This window comes from Cotesia glomerata, linkage group LG10, assembly GCF_020080835.1.
Source record: "Cotesia glomerata isolate CgM1 linkage group LG10, MPM_Cglom_v2.3, whole genome shotgun sequence".
Lineage (NCBI taxonomy): Eukaryota > Metazoa > Arthropoda > Insecta > Hymenoptera > Braconidae > Cotesia > Cotesia glomerata.
The window spans coordinates 10,398,547-10,420,887 of NC_058167.1; the positions used below are offsets into that span (position 1 = coordinate 10,398,547).

The following is a 22,341-nucleotide window of genomic DNA, read 5'->3' on the forward strand; positions in this document are numbered from 1 at the left end:
GTCAAGTGACTGCTAACTTTAATGTCTTAAAAAATGTTATGGAAGAAATTAAATTACAACTCTGTGCGTGGAGTAGTTGTAGCAGGTCGTTCAGGAGGAAAGCCCCAGAAAAATGTTGGATATCCTTTGACCTCACGTTCACGAGCAACAAAAGCCGTAAAGGAAGAAATACAGTTCCCGATGAAGTAATTTGAGCGACCTAGGATCGCGAGGTCTATATGAGGAGAAGCTGGCTCGGGCTGTCTGTGTACGCTGATATTCATTCTCGAGAGATTGTTGGTCAAGTCTTCGATCATGTAATTGCTGTCCGAGGCGACAAAGACGCTTTTTATGTCCTTTCCGTTTCTGATCACTCGTTTCAGGTGCTTGAGAATTACTTCTAATGACGGAAGGCACATAGAATCAGTGGCTTTGCCACGCTCGTTGCGATAACCAAGGCACTGGGCTGCTGCGAAGAGATTCGGAGAGCTCGATATGAATTCACAAGCTCGTACCTGGATTAGTTTGAAAATAAATTAATAAATATTGCGATAGAATAATTAAATTAAATTAAACAATTGGAAGTTTAAAGTTACCCAATCGATTCCATTGCGCAAGTGAATTCCTACAAAGGCGCCAGGAGGTAAAGATCCTTTGATAAACTTTTTAGCTTTATTGAGCATCTCGTCATTCCATACGACGCACTTCTGGAGGCTTTTATTCTCCAATTGAACGGGAAAGCTAGCTGGAGCTCCTGTGAATGCTAAAACTGGCCAGGATACCGCGGGGTATTTTTTCCGCCACTGATTGGCGATGTCTGTGTGGTGAACGTCGTAGTGGAATGGTCCGTAAAATTCAGAACCGACGAAGTCGACGTTAAAGTTGTCCCAGAATGGTCCGAAAGGATTTCCTTCCTTTGCGTTGCATGATTCCGAGTTACCACGAGATGAGTAACAAAAAGCTTTATTGAAAATAAATTAGCAAGTTAATCAATGTATGTTGATTAAATAATTATTTATTATATTTCTCAAGACCAGTATGGAAACTGAACCGTATTGGATAGACAGAAAATCACCAAGTTGGATGAAACTAGCCTGGTGCAGAATCAGATGCGGCAACATAGAAAAGGCAGGAAAGAAGGGCTACAGGGATTGGCTATGTCGTTTATGCCAAGGTGAAGACGAGACCTTAGAGCACATCTTCAGATGCAGAACATTACTGAACAGTGTCAAGGCAGAGGTGAGAAGCTTTGTCTTGGATTGGGTTGGTAGAAAACCAGGAGCAGATTTTGACTGGTTGTTACTGCAGACACTAAGAGGTGAACCAGTACAAGAAATTTGCCAACTCGTTGGTAAATTTCTAAAACTCACAAGAGAAGGGAGTGACCCCTTGCTTGAAGACCGTGATACAGCAGCCCAACAAGTCCAGAGCGAAGGTGATTAGATGGCAGCCAAAGAAGTAGATACCCAGTGCAGTATATTTGTTATTCATAATTGCCTCATAGAGGCTACAGTAAATTCCTTTAATTTTAGCCAACAAGTGCCATAAAAGTTAGTTTGTAGAGTCTTTAATGTATTTTGATTTAATTAAAAATGTTCCAAAAATTTCTAAATTATTTAAGCTAGTAACAATAAGACGAAATTAAATATTTAAGTAAATGTGGTGCTAGAACCAGAGCTTCAAATATTTATTAAGATGCAGACTTAATTTTAAGAAACTGTGATGAAAAATTGTAAAAAACAGTTTTTACTGTTGTACAAGGCAAAATAAATATCTTTATCTCTATCTAATTATTTATTATATTGTTATAATTATAATTGTTATTATTATTAATAAAGAGGATAAACAAAGATAGTTATTATTATAAGCCGAGGTTCTTGATCCGATTCTTGAAGAATGACTAATTTTTCATTATTATTCCTTCGCGTAACCAAAAGATCCAGGTTCGAATCCTGGTCTGGGTTGTCCGAATTATTTTTTCATTTACCGAAAAAAAGTTACACTAAGTAAAAAAATTATATCTTTACACATTCTCAAACAAAAATTGCCTAAATAAAATTTTAATTGTTGTATTTTCACCTGGATTTTCTCTGATGATATGAGACCTAATACCGATAAAATATTATGGTGAAGGAATAATAATGAAAAATTAGTCATTCTTCAAGAATTGGATCGGGTACTTTGGCTTATAATAGTAACCATCTTTGTTTATCCTCTTTATTAATTAAAATTACCGATCTATTGAGTCATATATAATTATTATATTGAATGAAAATTAAGCTAGACAACATTTAAAAATTTTTAGAACTTTTTTTTGTTGAAAAAATCATTACAGAAAAATAAAAAAAAAATTTCAGTTGTAAAAAACTTGAAAAACTACAATTGCAATTTTTTAAAAATATTTTTTATTTATTTATTTATTAGTTTTAATTTAATAAATGAAAAATAATAAAAAAAAAATTGAAAAAGTAGACTAATTTTGGTATTATTGATATTGAATTCAACAGAAATCTAAAAATTTTTATAACAATTAAAATATTATGACAAAAATTTAGCAAAAAAATACCATATGCAGAAACTTTAAAAAATTCCAAGTGCGAATTTTTTAAAATATTTTTTTTTATAGTAATTACTTGATTATAAAAATATTATTACCAATGACAATAAAGTTAATTGACATCTAAAAATTTTTTGAATTTTTTTTGTTGAAAAAATTAAAAAAAATATTCAGTGAAAAAATTTCACATGTAGAAAGTTTTAAAAATTATGCATGCAATTTTGTAAAAATATTTTTTTTTGTTCTAATTTAATTAATAAAAAAAAATCAAAAATTGTTGGTTAATTTTAATATCATTTATTATCAACTTACATATCCTTTCAGACAACGGCCAAATAATCGGCGCCAGTTCAGTCATGAATTCTTCCATCAACATTACTTTATGACACTTTTTCACTTCTGTGACATTAAAGTACGTATCAAAAGGCACTTGTTTCTGTAATAAAAATTTAAATTTGTAATTTAACAATTAAATTATCAATTATCAACAATTGTTTACTCATGAAACTGAAATTAGCATAAATCTATCTTTAGAAAAAATAAATTTCTATTAAAAAAAAATTACAACAATAATTTTTTGACACATCTACAAATAAAATTTTTTTTTATAGAAATTTATTCGTCGAAAAAAATCTTAAAAGTCATCAGATGTCAGGTGATTTCAGTATCATTGTTTAATTTTTTTTGAAAAGTTTATTTTTATTTTATCACAAACAAAAGTTACATAAAATGTTCATACAGAATAAAAAATACAATAAAAAAAATTTTAACATATTTATAATAAATAATATTAATTTTTCTTAGCTGGCTACATTAAATAGATTTCGCTAAGATTCATTTCGGAAAATTGTACTTATATAGTGTCAGAAATATAAATAGTATTAACATTCTTATTTAAGTCATATAGTTTTATGAAAGATGCAAAAATTGTGAATGAAAATTAAGTAAACCGACATTTAAAAATTTTTACAATTATTTTGATTGAAAATTTTGATATAAAAAAATAATTAAAAAAATTCACTGTAAAACTTTAACTGCAATTTTTTAATAAATATTTTTTTGATCCAATTTATTAAATAAAAAAAAATTATAAATGCCGGCTAACTTTAGTTTTATAAATTGTGAATATAAAAGCATCTAAATTTTTAAATGATAATTAATTTAGCAGATATTTAATCATTTTTAGAATTTTTTTTTTTTAATAAATTGTGGCAAAAAGAATGAGAAAAAAATATATGTAAAAATTAAAAAAAATTATAAATGCAATTTTTTAAAAATAATTTTTCAAAAGAAAATTTGTTTATTAAATAAAATTAAAAAATTATCAAGTGACTGCTAACTTTAATGTTATAATTTTTGAATGGCATTGAAGTTAGCAGTCTTTGAAGTTAACATGACTATTTTTTAAACAAATAAATTTGTTCCAAAAAATTATTTATAAGAAATTGCATTTTTTATTTTTTTTAATTTCTAAATATCAATTCTTTTTTACCATAATTTCCTTGTTAAAAAAATTCTAAAAATTATCAAATCGCGTGCCTAATGCCAAAAGGGCATATTACAGCAGTTAGATAGGGTTCAATGCCAAAAGGGCGTATAAAAAAATTTTTTTTTGCCATTCTTTTTAGAATCGCTCGAAACGTAAAGATCTGCAGAAAAAACATTAGGATGACGGTTGACCCTAAAGACCATCCCTGGAACTTCCCGCTCATTTTGTTCTTAAGCGCTCAAAACTATACATTACGTTTTTGTGCTCTTCGAGCTCAAAAATATTTTTTTTGTGTCAATTTGAGCTCTTCGAGCTCAAAACTCTAATAGAAGTTTAATAAAACACAATTTTTTGAATTTTCAAACGGTAATAACTTTTGAATGATGAGATTTTGAGCTCCATGAAAAATTTTCAAGTTTTAATCGATCAAGCCAGGAATTTTGGAGTAATTCTGAAAAAACACTTTTTTTGGTTTTCTTTCGACAACGATAACTCACGAACGAATCAACTGATTTTGACCGGGCTTGCTGTGATCGACGTGGTTCTTTAATTTTAAGAGCTGATTAGTTTTTGGAATTGATCGATAAAGCCTTTTAAAAGTAATTCCAAAAAAACCTCATTTAAAAAAAATTTTTTTTTTAGTTTTTTTGATATTTCTCAAAATCTACTGGTTCGAATCGGTTCAAATAGTATTCAAAATCTAAGTTTGGTCAAGCCCTTTCAAATGGCACCAACCGCGACTAAATCGGTCAAGCCGTTCAAAAGTTATAAGAGGGTCGCATATACATACACACACACACATACAGACATACAGACATACGGACATCATCGCGAAAACAATCAGGGAAGCTTCCTAGGACCTCAAAACGTCAAGATCTGATGAGAACTCGATTTTTGCAAAACGGAGTGAAAACAATAACTTCCCGATTTTTGAAAATTTTCAATTTCCTTAGCGGGAAGTTAAAAATTTTTGACGTACTAAAGCCAAAAGGGCGTATAAAAAAAAATCAGGATTTTTCATAATTTCGAACAACAGTCTTCAAAATTGTCCGGAGAAAGTTTGTGAAAAAAATAATTTTGAAAAAGTCAACATTTTCGATAGTAGTAAATTTAAATTTTCATCATTTTGGACACTCCAATGATTAAAAAAGCATATGAATTAAAAATTTTTTCGTGTACTAAAATTTTATATTTTTTATAAATTTCCTTCTTATTCGTTGCATAAAATTGTAGTTAAAATCCATAATATGTATATATAGAATGAAAAACATCTTATTATAAGTAAGAAATTATTAACTAATCATTATAGTATATTACACCCCTTGGGAAGGAAAATAAGAAAAGCCTCAGATCACATGTAATTGTTGGCCGAGGCGAAGCCGAGGTCAACAAACATGTGATCTGAGGTTTTCTTTTTTACTTCCCAAGGGCTGTATAATATTTTTTTGTCCGAGGAAGGAGGAAAGCGGCAACTTTGTTTAGCGCAGTGAGACCAAAGTTGCCACTTTCCGCCCAGAGGGCAAAAAAAAAAAATTTTTGAGCTGAGTATAGCTGAATATAGATCTAATGAAAACTCTATTTTCAAAAAACAGGGTAAAACCAATAACTTCCCGCTTTTAGAAAATTTTTAATTTTCTTAACGGGAAGTTAAAAATTATACGCTCTTTTGGCTTTAGATCACTAAATTTTCAGTGTTCTAAAGCCAAAAGGATGTATAACTTGAGACATACGCCCTTTTGGCTTTGGAAAATTTTTTTTCATTTTTAGGCTTAGAACATGTTTACAAAACGATTGGCACCAAAAAAAAAAATTATACGCCCTTTTGGTTTTGTAAAGCCAAAAGGACGTATAATTTTTATCCGCCCTTTTGGCATTAGGCACGCGAAATGTCCGCTAAATTAATTTTAATAATTTTTAAATATTATTGTTTACTCACGGATCCTATTTCTCCGGTGCGATACTCGACCCATGGTGGTAAAATTAATGTCCGGTTAATTGCTTTGGCAAAACCTAAGGCTCCCAGAAAATGATCAGCTTGGTTTCCAAACCGACCTGTCAAAATAATTTTTTATGCAAAAATTAATTAATAAAAATATCATATAAAGTTAGCCGACATTTTTCATTATTTAATTTTGCTTAATTAATTAAATTAGAACTAAAAAATATTTTTTTAAAATTGCACTTATAGTTTTTCAAATTTATTACAAATGAATTTTTTTTTTTAGTAATAAACTTTTTAATAAAAACATTTTTTTAATTTTTAGGTGTCGGCTAATTTATGAAAATTAAATAAGCCGACATTTGAAAATTTTTATAATTTATTTTATGATTTTTAAAAAATTAAAACAAAAATTTTCACATGTAGAAAATTAAAAAAATTATACGTGGAATTTTTTAAAAATAGTTTTTCAGTTATAATTTGTAATTAATAAAAAATTGTTGAGTGTCGGCTAACTTAATTTTCAAGCTAATTTTAATATCAATAATAAAAAAAAATTGTAAATTAAAAATAATAAATAATAAGAATTACCCATGCAAGGACAGTACGCAATGTATCCATTAGTATCAACATCAATACTGCAATAAATATTAGAAACTGATCCTAAAATAGTAAATAATAATAATACTAAACTCATTGTTAATTTAAATAACAAAGTAAACTAGAGATAAATAATTGTTAGGCTAGTTACGCGTAAACAAAAATACAAAATCAAAACAATTGTAATTGAATTGTTTACCGGTAGAGCGCGCGGTTAAAATTTTACAGTCCGTATGAAGCCGGTTCGCGCTGTCGTCGTCGTGCTCGTGCCGCGACGGGAATCCATGTTGCTAGTTTCGCTGTCCGGCCGTGTAATGACGTCATTGAGTGTTGGTGCAAGTGAATTTGAGCGAGTGCGGTTATTTCTTTAAAGTTACTTACTACCAGCATGTTTTATAGTGACTGAGTTTAATTATTTATTTATATATATACATTTTTTTAATTAGTACTATTATTGCCGGCTTGTTGTCAGTGTTGAGGTTTTAGATTGTGAAGAACATATAATAAAATTAATAATATATACACATACACATCTATATGTAATGTACATACTTCATATATATCTATATATATAAATATATTTATATACATGCTATTATATGTTACATGTACTTTAATAAGTACTATTTCGGTTAAAAAATAATAACCACCCAAGATTACAATTAATTGGTAGTCAATACTAAGAGGATCCACAAAACGTCAACGAGGTGAGTTTTTTTTTTATTTTAATTATATAATAAAACATTTTCTACTTCAGCAGGTACATACTTATCACGTCAATAATAATTGACAATTCCAATTAATTATTAACTGATGTACAGGCATAAAATGAGCATGGCAAAAAATTTATGTTAATAATATCAGAGGAATTAACTCATCAAATAACTAGTTGTTTATTTATTTTTATAAATAACTAACCCGTAGCTCGGTAATGTAAAAAAGAGGATTGAGAAAAAAAAAAGAGGGAGCTACGTAGACGACGCATCGATCTGTGACAGGTTAACTTACCATTCTGAAATTAAAAACGAATTACTCCATTTACTAATTCATTTATTTCTTCTTGTTGACATTTCCCGGATTTACGTTAGATTTATTACAAAAAAAAATCTAGTAGATATTTGTTTACTGGCTAACTCCCGACCGGCTTTTGTTAACCTGCCTTCTATTCGCTGATATTCGACTCGTGGACAGTCTGCTCGTGAATTTTTAAAGAAGATATGTAACGATAGCAAGTGTGCTTTAACATGAATTTTTATTTTATTTGTGTTTGTTGGTAAAACACTGTCATGGTACACCGGTAATTGCTCGATTACATACTCGGTGTCACACAGAAAAAAAGGTTCACGACCCAAGAAAATATTTTCTTCCTACACTGATAGAAGGATTTATTTGTATTAAATAATATTTGTTAATAGCTAACAAATCATTTATTAGAGACCATTTTTTAATATTAAATAAATATTTCTTAGTATTTAAAATGATTTGTTTGTATTTAATAAATCTGATATTCATTTATTAAATATTAATAAATCTTTTTAAATACTAAGAAATATTTGTTAAGGACTAACAAATGGCTTCAAATAAATGATTTGTTAAATATTAACAAATCTTTTTAACTATAAACAAATCCTTCTATCAGTGTACTTATTTTTTTGGGCGACGAAAAATTTTTTTTTTAAGAAATTTCACTTATTCCAACAAAATCAATTCTCTTGCTTTAAGAAATACTTAAAATTTATTTAAGTCAAGAAAATCTTGTTGTTTTGAGAAAATTTAGCCTCTTGCTCCAAAAAATTTAGTTCTTGATAGAAGTAAATTTTCTTGTCTTGAGAAAATTTCTCTCTTGCTCCAAAAAATTAAATATAAAGATAGAAGTAAATTTTCATTAATATTTTTATTAATTAACATGTCAAATGGGAAGATCAAATAATATTTCATCATTTTTTTTTCATTCAATATGTATAATTGCACGCTCGAATAATATAAAATGGGTATCAAATATTCAAGAGAAAAATTTTCTCAAGGTGAGAAAACTTTTTTCTCAGCTGAAGTAAGTGGCGTTGCTTCCCTAAAGTATCTAAAAATCTTGATCAAATATAAAAATTTATTGTATCAAGTATTTATGATCTGAATTAAGAAAAAATGACTCACCAAGAATAGAATTTAAAGAAAAATTTTTACTTCGACCAACACAACTTCGGTCTTCCTTAAGGCACTCGAAAATTTTCTTAAGCCAAGAATTTTACTCTCCAGTCAAGAACTTTTTCTTTCTGGGCACAGAAAAAAGGCTCACTTGAGCCAGAAAAATATTTTTCTTCTTAATTATTTTCTTGGGCGAAAAAAAAATTTTTTTTGACAAGAAATTTCACTTATTCCAACAAAATTAATTCTCTTGCTTCAAGAAATACGTATCTTGATCCAAGAAAATTTATTTAAGTCAAGAAAATCTTGTTTTGAGAAAATTCAGCCTCTTGCTCCAAAAAATTTAGTTCTTGATAGAAGTAAATTTTCTTGTCATGAGAAAATTTCTTTCTTGCTCCAAAAAATTAAATATAAAGATAGAAGTAAATTTTCATTAATATTTTTATTAATTAACATGTCAAATGGGAAGATCAAATAATATTTCATCATTTTTTTTCATTCAATATGTATAATTGCACGCTAAAATAATATAAAATGGGTATCAAATATTCAAGAGAAAAATTTTCTCAAGGTGAGAAAATTTTTTTCTCAGCTGAAGTAGGTGGCGCTGCTTCCCTAAAGTATCTAAAAATCTTGATCAAATATAAAAATTTATTGTATCAAGTATTTATGATCTGAATTAAAAAAAAATGACTCACCAAGAATAGAATTTAAAGAAAAATTTTTACTTCGACCAACACAACTTCGGTCTTCCTTCAGGCACCCGAAAATTTTCTTGAGCCAAGAATTTTGTTCTCCAGTCAAGAAACTTTTTTTTCTGTGTATGGTGTATGACAATCGCTGAAATTAAAAGGATTCATCTGTAAAATTTAGCATAGCAAGATCCATTAATTAATTCAGTCGGTATCGATTTATTGCACGTGTCACCACGTGCGTGCAGTATTGGATTTCATAATGAATGAGTTTGAAATTTAATTGCGATAATAATTAGTTTAACGCCCAGTTGAACTTATAATGAGTTAATTTAAAAAAAAAGGTTGTCATTTATATTTGCAGGGTCGCAAGGTAATATTGCACTGTAAAAAGTTTAAATTTGATGGATGAAATCGATAAAATTAGTATAGTAAGAGTATCGTTTTACTAGAATCACACAGGGCAGCTGGAAATCCGATAGCACGATAATGGTGTGTGTCGTGCGCAGCTAATGCGAAAGTAAAAGCAATTATTTAAGAAGAATCGTGTGGAAATCAATTGGATTTTCCACGTTTATTATTGAGGCTGGCGACAATCGGCTGTGGTTAACATTTCTCCCTCGCACCTCCTCGGTTCCAATCGAATAGAATTCTATCCCTGTCTCTTCACCCTTCTTTCACCCGTTACGTCCTATTATACACAACTCTACAACTACTAATAAATCCTCCAAAGTTTAGTACACCCACATGTAGTACCTCAATGTACATACAGATAGCTGCCTACCTATGTACTCATATTATCGGCCCTCCACACATCCAACGTGACATAAAGTTGCGCTTGCGCCTAATCAAAACCAACCCCCTCGACATTTCCGACCTCAATTTACGACCAACTCACATTGACTCTTGGTCGTTTTCGCACGCGTTCGAGCGACACACCAGAGATACACATCCAGAGACAAGAAAATTATCTCGGTACTCTCTCTCTTAATTCTATATGTTCATTCTAGTCCCTCTATCCAGATCCATCTATTTTCCTCTTCACCAATTCGTTTCATTCCCACGTGAACACAATGTCATTAGAGTGCACCCGCACAATCTGCACAGGAGATACTATACCCTCCGCACTAATACCACCCTAAATAACCTCCTATCTGCATATCTCGATCTTTGACAAACACACAAATATCCTGTAATGCTGCAAATAATTCTAAACCATAAATTTATTGTTTATTTGGTCGTCATTGTCTTTCATCGGTGGTTGTATTTATTTTGTTGGAGGTCTGTGTCAAGCTTTTGTAAACAGAACTTGTTGGAATTTTTTCAATTCATTATTATTTTAAACATTTATTTTTCCTAAAGACTGGTTTATAATACTTTTTAGATATTTTCAGTTTTATTGGCTATCCAGTCTAATACAACAATTTTTTTTCTCAAATTTTTCGTAATGTTGTTAACCTGGTCTGGGTCGTCCGAATTATTTTTTCAGTCGAATTTATTTTTAATGACAAATTTTGATATGAATTAAGGATAAATTATTTATGTCTAGAGGGAAATACAGGCTAACAACATTACGAAAAATTAGAGAAAAAAATTGTTGTTTTAGACTGGATAGCCAATAAAACTGAAAATATGTAAAAAATTTATGTTATTATTATAATTATTTAAAAATTAATGAGCTTTTAATTTTTTGTAAATAATTAAAGTTTTAATATTTTAAGAATTTTTTTTAATTTGTTCAAATTTTGTCAATTCATTATTATTTTCAACATTTATAATTATTTTAAAATTAATGAGCTTTTGTTTTTTTTTTTTTTTTTTTAATAATTAAAGCTCTAAAATTTAAAGATTTTTTTTAATTTATTAGATTATTAACTTTAAAATTAATTTGGATTATCAATTGATTTTTTACAATTTTTATATCTCAAAAAAAAAAGTCATAAACTTCTCAGATACTTGATCTTCATTATCTTCAATCAGTGTCTCTATTATTAAATTGATTTTAAGTCCTTGTTAATTTTTTATAAACTTATTAAAAATTATCAATCAATAAATATTTAAAATTTTTAATTAAAAATCTTGTTGTTTATTAAATTTTAATTAAAAAAAAATATAATTTAAATTATAATAGTAAAAATTTCAAGTAAAATATTATTGCAAAATGAGCTTTTAATTTTTTTTTAATGAAAATATTTTTCATCAAATTTTATAAGATTTATTAATTAAAAAAATATTAAATTTCAATATCCTGAAGCAAAAAATAACAGAACTTAAAATTTTGTCAATTCATTACTATTTTAAACATTTATAATTATTTAAAAATTAATGAGCTTTTGATTCTTTGTAAATAATTAAAGCTCTAGTATTTAAAAAAGTTTTTAAAATTTATTAGATTATTAATTTTAAAATTAATTTGGATTATCAATTAATTTTTTACAATTTTTATATCTCGAAAAAAAGTCATAAATTTCTTTTTTTGAATCAGTGTCTCTATTATTAAAAATTGATTTTGAGTCCTTGTTAATTTTTTATAAACTTATTAATCAATAATTATTTAAAAATTTTAATTAAAAATCTTGTTATCTATTAAATTTTAATTAAAAAAAAAAAAATAGTTTTACTTCATGTTAGCGCACATGTTATTTACAATTATTTACATTTTTTTTATACAAGGATTAAAAATTAGTGCTCTTATAAGCATACTTAATTAATTATCTATAAATACTGTACAGTAATTGATAAGCCTTATATTTTTTCAAATATTCAAACAAAAAAAATGATTTAAATTATAAAAGTATTAATTTTAAGTGAAAATATTATTGCAAAATTAATAAGCTTTTATTTTTTTTTAATGAAAATATTTTTTACTAAATTTCATAAGATTTATTAATTGAAAAAATATTAAATTTCAATATCCAGAATTTTTTAAAAAAATATTTCTACCACCGCAACTCTCGAAAGATCTCGACAAACAAAACTAAAATTAATAATTGTAACAATACAAATAGTTGGTTGAATGACAATGTCATTGACCAAAGGAATGAATCTCAATAGAAAGTGTTGTAATACAAGTGGTATTTTTCAGAGAAAAGTCAAGTTCCACGAGTATGTATAGAGGGTATATCCTACAACGATGGTTCGTTGGCGTGAGGCGTGGCGGAGTATTGATCGTGCACCCTCAACTCGGTTGGGTTGAATTCTTCTTTCCCCTCGTGCCTCTTCTGGCTACACTGACTCTGGCTCTGGCTCTGGAACTAAGGGAGAGATAGCACAGTGCCAGAGAGCCCTGCACTAGGGACATACAGGGAACCAAGTATTCAGTATTCCCACATAGCATCGCATCCCAGGGCAGTGTCCTATTCTGCCTAGTCCAATTCCAGCACAGAGCAGGACAGAAAATTAGTTAATGTGAAAATTACGCGCGTACCTCTGAGCAACTTTTGGGTACGCAGAGTAAGAGTCAAGTAATGTGCAATAATGTACAACTCATAATAATAATAATAATAATAATAATGTCATTGACTGGCCGTTGCTCTGTCTGTTTCTGTTCTCTGGAACAGTACCATTAGCTCCGTAGCTCGCAGCCTCTAGGCTGGAGATGACGAAAGCAGAAACACCCGACGGGAGTATACGAGCAGAGGTACGGACCCTCGTGGCTTGCGGTTCTCCTTGTTTGTATGGTCCAAAACCTAAGCTACAAATTGACAATAAGTCCCTCCGTACCCCAAGGGCTTTAGCTCACGATCACGCTACTACTCGTTCTTCCATTACTAACTCGAGTAAATGTGTCTGACAATTTAATTTTTTAACGGTTTGTTAGACTCTGATTGCTTGTTATCATGCTACATCTATACCTAATTTCCTCAATCAACTTTGATTTTATTTTGTTTACTTTTTACATCATTCTTGTAACTTGTCTTTTTTTATACTAATGTTGGTGAAAAAAGTAATCCTGCATTTTCTTGTTTTAGGAATAAAAAAAAAAAATTTTTAATTAATTTTTTGTTATTCAGGAATTATATTTACATACTAAGAAAGTCAAAGTGGATTTAGAATAATTTTTTTTGAAGAGCCTTTTTAATTTATTAAAATTAAAATGAAGATTTATATATCAGTGATTTTGAACTTTGACGTTAAATTCTTTTTTTTTTTTTACAAATAATAATTTTTCTAGACCCAAAAAAATATTTTTATTTTTAAATTTAAATTTTATTATAAAAATAATAATTAATTTAATTTTTTAAATTAATTTTTATTTTAGCTTTAAATTGTTTAAAAAAAGAAAAATTTTTATAGAACAGATTAAGATTAATACTTGGATCAATAATTAAAAAATATAGTTAAAAAAATTATGTAAGAATTTAAGACTGATCTTATCAGTTATTTTTGATAAATCTTCCTCACTAATTTTAAAAATACAGTTTAAAAATAAATGATACAGAAGTTAGCCGACGTTTTTAATTTTTTGATTTTTTTTAAATCATTTAATTAGTACTAAAAAATATTTTTTAAAAATTGCACGTGTAATTTTTCAAATTTTTTACAGATGAAATTTTTTTTTTCTTATTTTTTTCTAATAATTTTTTTAATAAAAAAATTTATAAAAATTTTTACATGTCGGTTAACTTAATTTTCATTTAAAAAAAAGACATTTAAAGTTTTTAAAAATATTTGTCTGATTCATATTTAATCTATTTAATGTCTTAACTCAGATTATTTTATTCAGTTCGATTCTGGGAGATTTATTAAACCTTTAAAAACACACATACTCCCAATAAATATCTTCTATTTATGTCTTTTCTCAGTGGAGTTTAATTTACATTTTTCAATTTGTCTATTATTAATGTGTTAAAAACTTGTTTAATTTTAAATTTTATAAATGTCTCAAACGAAAAAATATAATTTAATGAGATTCTTTTCTTTATAATACCTTATATTTTTACTTAAAATTATTTATTTTAATTATTTTTATTTATTTCAAGTTGAAAAGTTGGGTTACACGCTAAAATTAGTTAAAAAAGTTTAGAAAATCCAAAAGTGCACGCCTCATAACGCTCGTTCATTTTTTAAGAAAAAATAAATTGTGTAATTGATTAAAAAAAAAAAAAAAATTATAATTAAGTAATTTCTTACAGAGTATTTTTTTTTTTTTTTAATATCAGCGCCCTTTTTTCTTGTCATATGCGCACGCAGTCTAAAAAAATCTAGCTTGATCAAGTCGCGCCATAGTTTTCACGTGAAAAATAAGAAAAATTCATTTGTCTTTGTACGGTTGTATCGTAGTGAATTTTAATAAAAATTCAATTTAAAAAAAAAAATACGTAAACTAGGCTACTGATATGAAATACGGACCCAATTCATCGCATTCTTAAACCCTAGTAGAAATGAAATCAAGTTTTTAGCCAGTAACTGGCCAGTTTTACTAGACTTAAACCAGTAACTGGCCAGTGTAATATCCAGTTTCTGTCTAGTAACTGGCCAGTTTCACTAGAGATCTAACAAAACATTATGGCGGCTTTAGTGAAACTGTCAGTTTCGAATTCTGAGGTTATTAGGCGTTATTAAAATTGTCAAATAAATTCAAAATAATGTTTAATAAACGATATGATATAAAAAAGTTTCATTTATGTGTACATTATAAAATAGATAACATCATTAGTCTGATAGACTAATAATAAATCTAACAATAGAATAAGAAAATAATTATTTTGAATTGGAGATTTGTTTTTAATGCCCACAGTCGCAATTTATATATTGTGTCATTTTTTTTCACTGTATCCATTTTGAAATATATACTGGAAATTATTTACACGTTAATAAACACTAATTTTGATTGATTTATACTGTTTTTTAATAATAATAATTACAATAATGATGCGTACAGGTTAACAAAAAAAATAAACAAACATACACACACTAGTAAAGATACACTGTCGGTGTAACTAATGTTTATGACTTAGTTGTAGGTGGCGCGATTTCAAGTTTTTACTCGATATCACTGGCCAGCTACTGGTTTATATCCAGTGAAAACTCGATTATTTCTACTAGGGAACTAATAAAAAAGGTCCGGTCTTGAAATATCAACTTGTTCGGGAGTAATCGTTGGTACATCCAAAATGGGGTGACATCTGGACGTCAACGTAAAATTTTTTTCAAAACGTTTTTTTGTTTTCAAAATAGCTACATGAAATGATTTTAGAAAGTAAAAAATGGTTTAATTTAAGTGTTTTCTCGGTGTACATCTACTTATATTTTTTTATAAGTGTAATATGGTTGTGATAGAGACATTTGAAGATCACAAAATTGCTTGACCTTGACGAGTCGAGTATAAAGCACAACCTCACGCGCTTCGCGCTATGAGGTGTGCAAAATTAATTTCTTTAATACCAATAAACGATTTATTGAGTACCAATAAATCATTTGTTTAATACTACTAAATATTTATTAGGTGGAACTAAATGAGCTTTAATAAATGATTTAGTACCTATTATTAAATATTTGGTAATGAAAGGTTTGTTACTAAATCATTTAGTATCTGTTACTAAATCTTATTAAATAGAATTAAATCCTTCTATCAGTATGCATTTTCTTGTTTTAGGAATGAAAAAAAAATTTTTAAATTAATTTTTTGTTATTCAGGAATTACATTTACATACTAAGAAAGTCAAAGTGGTTTGAGAATAATTTTTTTTTTAAGAATCTTTTTTAATTTATTAAAATTAAAATGAAGATTTGTATATTAGTGACTTTGAACTTTAACTTTGAATTCTTTTTTTTTTACAAATAATTTTTCAAGATCCTGAAAAATATTTTTATTAAAATTTTAGCCTTAAATTGTTTAAAAAAAGAAAAATTTTTATAGAACTAATTAAACCTTGGATTAATAATTAAAAAATATAGTCAAAAAAATATGTAAGAATTTAAGACTGATCTTATCAGTCATTTTTTGATAAATCTTCCTCACTAACTTTAAAAATACAGTTTAAAAAAAATGATACAGAAGTTAGCCGACGTTTTTAGTTTTTTGATTTTTTTTAAATCATTTAATTAGTACTAAAAAATATTTTTTAAAAATTGCACGTGTAGTTTTTCAAATTTTTTAAAGATGAAATTTTTTTTTCTTATTTTTTTAATAAAAAAATTTATAAAAATTCTTAGATGTCGATTAACTTAATTTTCATTTAAAAAAAAGACATTTAAAGTTTTTGAAAATATTTGTCTGATTGATATTTAATTTATTTAATGTCTGTATATTTAAATATGTTGATATTACAAAAAATTAAAAGTGCACACAACGTTTTAGTATAAAAAAAATTTGTATGATTAAAAATTGAATACAAAAAGTACACGGAGAGAATTTAATGGTAAATACAACTATCCGAGTATTGTAAAAACAGGCTTCTTAGTATGAATGATTGCAAGAACTATCCAAATTGTTAACTGAACCATCCAGATAGTTACATTTACCATCTGGATAATAATTATTACCATCTGGCTGGTAACTTAAAGATGGTAAACTTAATCATAATAAGGTAAAAGCCCCAATATATGATCATATACTGGTACATGATCATATATTGGGGCTTTTACCTTATATGTTAACAGCTAAAATCATGTTGATTGTAAATTCTACAATCATGATGGTAATTATTACCATCGCAGCTAGTAATATGATTAGTCACTATGTGACTACCGTGACTTGTGAATTATAAATAAACAAAAATTTCGCTTTATTAAATAATGACTTTTGTTAAATTGCACTGTACTTTCTTAAATATTGACATTTTTGAAGATATAAGCATATATTTTATATATTTATATATAATATATATAAATATATGAAAAATTGATGTGGGTACTCAAATGAAAGGTCTCGATGAGTGTAATGTCTGGGTGAATTTATATCTTTAAAAATGTCAATAGTTTACAAGATACAAGGTCATTTCTAAATTATTGATATTTTTAAAGATGTAAGCTCATCCTGATGTCACACTCATCAAGAGCTTTCATTTGAGTACCCACATGCATTTTTGATATATTTTTTATGTATACATATAATATATATATATATATATATAAATATGAAATATATGAAAACTTGATGTGGGTACTCAAATGAAAGTTCTCGATGAGTGTAATGTCGGAGTGAGCTTATATCTTTAAAAATGTCAATAGTTGACAAGATAGCAATGTCAGTTCTTAATTATTGACATTTTTTAATATATAAGCTCATCCTGATGTTACACTCACCAAGAGCTTTCATTTGAGTACCCACATGCATTTTGATATATTTTTCATATATACATATATATATAAAATATATGAAAAATTGATGTGGGTACTCAAATGAAAGGTCTCGATGAGTGTAATGTCGGGATGAGCTTATATCTTTAAAAATGTCAATAGTTAACAAGATAAAAGGTCATTTCTTAATTATGTGTCTAGAAATGGAGCATTTTCGAATGCAGCCTAAATACTTATCATGATAAATTGACTATTGATGAGAATGATATGAAACCTTGAAAAGGCGTAAATTCAAGTCAAAGCTTTTGCAATGACACTAAATTTCACAAAAGAAAACGATTTTATCATATGACTATCCTGGAGACAAAATTTTTGTTATTCTCTTAATAATATAGATATACTTTTTTCAATACTCACTCCTATGTCAAACATTAAAATGTTATTATATTCTGACTCTAAAATCGAAAAAATTTAGTTTTTTATACTTCCTGTTTATTTTTTTTTATGATTCCAATCATGATGATTTTAACTATTTCCGATGATAAAAGTTACCATCTAGATGATAAACCGTATCATCATAATTGTGGGAATTAATATATACTGATTGTACTAATTAAAATCGCCGGATAGTTGCATTTATCATCTTAACTTTGTAAAAGTTAATAACCATCCTGGATAGTAGAAGCTACAAAATAGGGATGGTTACTGTTAACATAAAATTCTCTCCGTGTATAAAATATAGAGACCTTGTACATTGCCCTGGAGATGCTAACGACCCTGTAATTACTCTCAACAACCGTGGTAGCTGTCGCAGTAGCAGTCTGTTTCTCAACGAGGAGAAGACCTTTAGAGTTAGACAAAGCTCTTTTTCTCCCGTGCCATTACATGTCCTAAGAGAGGGTTATTCTTGGTACATCAGACCTCTTTTCTATTTAAACTTCCTACAATGTCGAGAATATGAACAGCGAATTATTATATTTTTCACATTGAACAAAGCTTCGTCTAAAAAAGGAAAAAGAAGCTAACAATAAGTACAATAAACGCACAAACAAACAAACTAACAATGTTGCATTCTTAACTTTTAGGCTTGGCCTAATTACGGTGTGATGTATTAGGCATTAGGCAAAAAAGTATTTGACGGACCCGGGGAGGTGTAACTTGGAATTAAATTAGCCCAAGTGCATTAACGACGAAGAGAGACATGTCCAGAATGTCTCAATGGCGTATTGAACGTCGACGCAATTAGTTCTTGTCATCCACTAGGTTCATGTCGTCTCTAGAGATCTTCCGATGTGTCTATAACTGTCTACAGCTTATTCATTAGCTCACCTACATAAATTCTGTCGAAATAAATACCCCCAAAAGGACAAAATTTTAGTATTTATAGAATTAATTGCATGTAATTCATTTTTTAAAAGATATTTTTCTTATATGAACTAATTTTGCTCATTATTTGTCTACTAGTACTTCTTAGAGTATTGATAAAAATCTCCAGTAGACGGCGTGGTATTCTTCTCTTAGAAAATTTAATTTTATTATAAAAATTGGAGAAATAATTTAAAATTTTATTCTTTAGTTATTTATAATTAATAAAAATTTATTTTATGACAAATAATTTATTGAGTTTATTATTTAAAACAATAGTCTTACATTTCAATCTTAATAAAATTTTAGTAAAATAAAAATTTGAATCTATTGATTTTTTTATAGTTGAAAAAATTTTTATAAACTTTGAGGAAGAAAAATTGTAAACATAAATTTAATTACGATAATTTTTAATGACGAAAAATAAATTGAGTAATTCTTAAAAATATTGATAAAATTTGCTCAAATTTTGAATTTAATTATTGATAAAAAAAAATTATGAATTATTAAAGACAATTAATTAAAATTAATATGTTTTTTTTGACAAAAAAAAAAAATTTTAAATATCAATTTTTGTAATAAAAAAAATTTTTTTTTTATTAGAGAAATTTACACTTTTGCATGCCTTATAAGCGAAGCGTTGAGGTAGTGCTCTACTCTCTACTCACCGACTTTGAAAAAATTACATTTATAATTTTATTTTAACAAATACATTTTTATAAAAAAAAAATTTATTTAAAAATAATTCTAGCTTTAAAAGTTCTAAAAAATTATAAATGCAATTTAAAAAAAAAAAAATTTTCTATAACTAGTTTATTTTTCAAAAAAATTAAATATCTAATTTCAGTGTCATAAGTATATGATACTGAAATTTTGAGACATCTGATAATTGCACGTCTCATAAGCGAAGCGTTGAGGTAGTGCTCTGCTCTCGTCATTTAAAAAAAAGCAGTTTTCTCGAAACTGAAATTGATCTCTTTTTATTTATATCGCACTTATAGGTTAATCTGAGTGTACTAATATCAAGTCAAATAATTTGTCAGGCACATAAAATATATTTCAATAACAATTATTTTGTTTAACATAGTAAATAATAACATTAAAAATAATTTTTTCTGGACGTCCGTGTGTCTATTTATGGATTGGTGTATGTGGCAGGGAAATTGGTCGAAAAAATGATCGTACCGGAATAATTTTTTTTTTATTACCTAAAGTAACACACGACGGACTTTCTCAATTAATATGAGCGTTCAATTCACTGTCGTTAAATTATTATTTATAAAAAACTAATATGTGACTGTGGATTTATTTTTATATCTATCTATACATTTTATTACAGTATTTTTTTCCTCGTCTTAGAATTATGGCGCCACTAAACCATAGCAGAGTTTTCTGTTTTTTATTAAAACTACAGTACAAAGTAGAAATAGTAAATCAAAACATTGTTAGAATAAGAGAAAAAATATGAGTGCAAATTAGAGATATTTTTTACTATAAAAAAATCTTTGTAAAAACTTTTAAAACACAACTTTTGTGATACAAATAATTTTATTTTGCTTTTTATATTTTATTTTTACTCAATTTTATTGTGAAAAATGAGATTATGAGGCATGCACTTTTGGATTTTTCAAATTTTTTCAAATTCTTTATGAGTATTATATTTAAGCACCGATATCTTAAGAATGGTTAATTGTAGGAAATTTTCGCTTATTACCTTTTTTATAGAGCGTGAAATTTTCTTTTAAATCAATTTTTTCGACCGTTCTAAAGTTATAGAAATTGAAAAATAAAAAAAAATTTATTAACTGGAACATTGAAAAATTTATTAAGGATTTTTTAATATTAATATCAAAAGCTCAGATTATGATAAAAATTTTTATTTTCAATTTTCAAATACCATAAAAAAAAACCTTAATTGATGCATAAATTTATTTCAATATAAACTAAGTAAATATCCGAATATTAAACAGCATTATAATCTAACCGGCGGTTTTGTTTGTTCCAGGAAACATTGTTCGGCATCGAAGAGCATCCTGCGGTCAGAAGACATGATCTAATCAGGTAAGAACAAATACCATTTATTAATCCTTCCGACTTCGGCTTAACCTTTGTGTACCGATAATTTACAAGGTTCATTTGTGGAGACGGGGTTGCGATGAATGGAATTTTTAATGACCCATCTGGATTTCAATAATTAAAAGGAAGTTATGGAATTGATAAATAGGAAGGAAAGGACAGCCCAGGATCTAACTTTGACAGTGGGTTATGTTATGCTTCCTCTTACGTTTCGCGTTATTCCAGATTCGGAACTCCACTGTCGTAAAACACGCAAGCGCGATTCAAAAGAGGGCTCAGCTTTGCTTTTCTTTCTCGCTCTGAACTCTGTGTAGGATCTCTATACTGCCTCTGTTATATATATATCTGCACCTACCCGTTTTCTCTGGTGTATACACATCTGTACCTACGTACTGAATATATATATGTCTCTTGAGAGAAACAGAAGGGTAGTTATGGATTTTCGGGCTGTGACCTTCGCGCGACACCTATCAAGTCTTGTTTCTCGTCGTAATTTACATCTTCTATGCCATTATCCATTATCGCGCACCACCCGACCAAGCGAATTTAAAAGTATCTTTTATTATCAGAGATAATAATAGAGAGCATTGCTCTTCTTACAGTTTTCAGCTTAACTCATGCTTTCCTCATCCGGGATCCTGCAATCTTATCCCATTCATACTGTTCTTTTGCTTGACTTAAGCGCTAAGATTCACTCGTCTGAAAATATTAAAATCGATCTCATTATTTGTGTAATGAATAAATTTATTGTTCAGCGATGCGATAAGCTCGCTATTAAAAAAAAATTATAAGTATAAATCCTTTTTTACATGTTTTAAAACAGTTAATATATAAAATTTTATTTTTTTAATAGTACACAGAAAAAAAAATTAACTTGAATAAAGTAAATACTTTTGAAGAATTTCATCTTCTTGATTTGAGCAGAAAAATTCTTAAACTAAGATATTTTTCTTGGTTTAAATCAATCTATATTATTAAGAGAATAAGAAAAATTTTGTTTCCAGGATAGTCAAATGATAAAATTGGTTTTTTTAGTGAAATTTAGTGGCATTGCAAAGGTCTTGACTTGAATTTGTGCCTTTTCAAGGTTTCATATTATTCTCACCGATAGACAATTTATTATGATAAGTATTTAGGCTGCAATCGAAAATGATCTATCTCTAGTTACATAATTAAGAAATGACCTAGTATCTCGTGAACTATTGACATTTTTAGAGATATAAGCTCATCTCGATGTTACACTCATCAAGACCTTTTA

General features: G+C 27.7%; 2 protein-coding genes across 2 annotated transcripts in view; one reads left to right on the plus strand and one right to left on the minus strand.

Annotated features, from left to right (window-relative positions):
* LOC123272987 (GDP-fucose protein O-fucosyltransferase 1) lies at nt 1-6,722 on the minus strand. The gene is made up of 5 exons (XM_044740057.1): nt 6,556-6,722; nt 5,962-6,077; nt 2,849-2,972; nt 576-940; nt 1-494 (listed from the first exon to the last, which is right to left on the minus strand). The coding sequence occupies exons 1-5, from the start codon at nt 6,659-6,661 to the stop codon at nt 54-56; spliced, it is 1,152 nt and encodes a 383-aa protein (XP_044595992.1). The 5' UTR covers nt 6,662-6,722; the 3' UTR covers nt 1-53.
* An 89-nt stretch (nt 6,723-6,811) lies between these two features.
* The window catches only part of LOC123272985 (stress-activated protein kinase JNK), a 69,465-nt gene continuing 53,935 nt past the window's right edge, over nt 6,812-22,341 (plus strand). The window contains exons 1-2 of the mRNA XM_044740053.1: nt 6,812-7,271; nt 21,013-21,068. The gene's annotated coding sequence lies outside the window, so the exon portion shown is untranslated. The remainder of the gene's footprint in view (nt 7,272-21,012; nt 21,069-22,341) is intronic.

Coding starts and splice junctions, on each gene's coding strand:
- LOC123272987 (XM_044740057.1), bottom strand. CDS start 6,661: ATGAGTTTAGTATTATTATTATTTACTATTTTAGGATCAGTTTCTAAT. Junction 2,973..5,961: donor GCACCGGAGAAATAGGATCC/GTGAGTAAACAA, acceptor TTTTTATTACAG/AAACAAGTGCCTTTTGATAC. Junction 941..2,848: donor GCCGTTGTCTGAAAGGATAT/GTAAGTTGATAA, acceptor TTTTCAATAAAG/CTTTTTGTTACTCATCTCGT.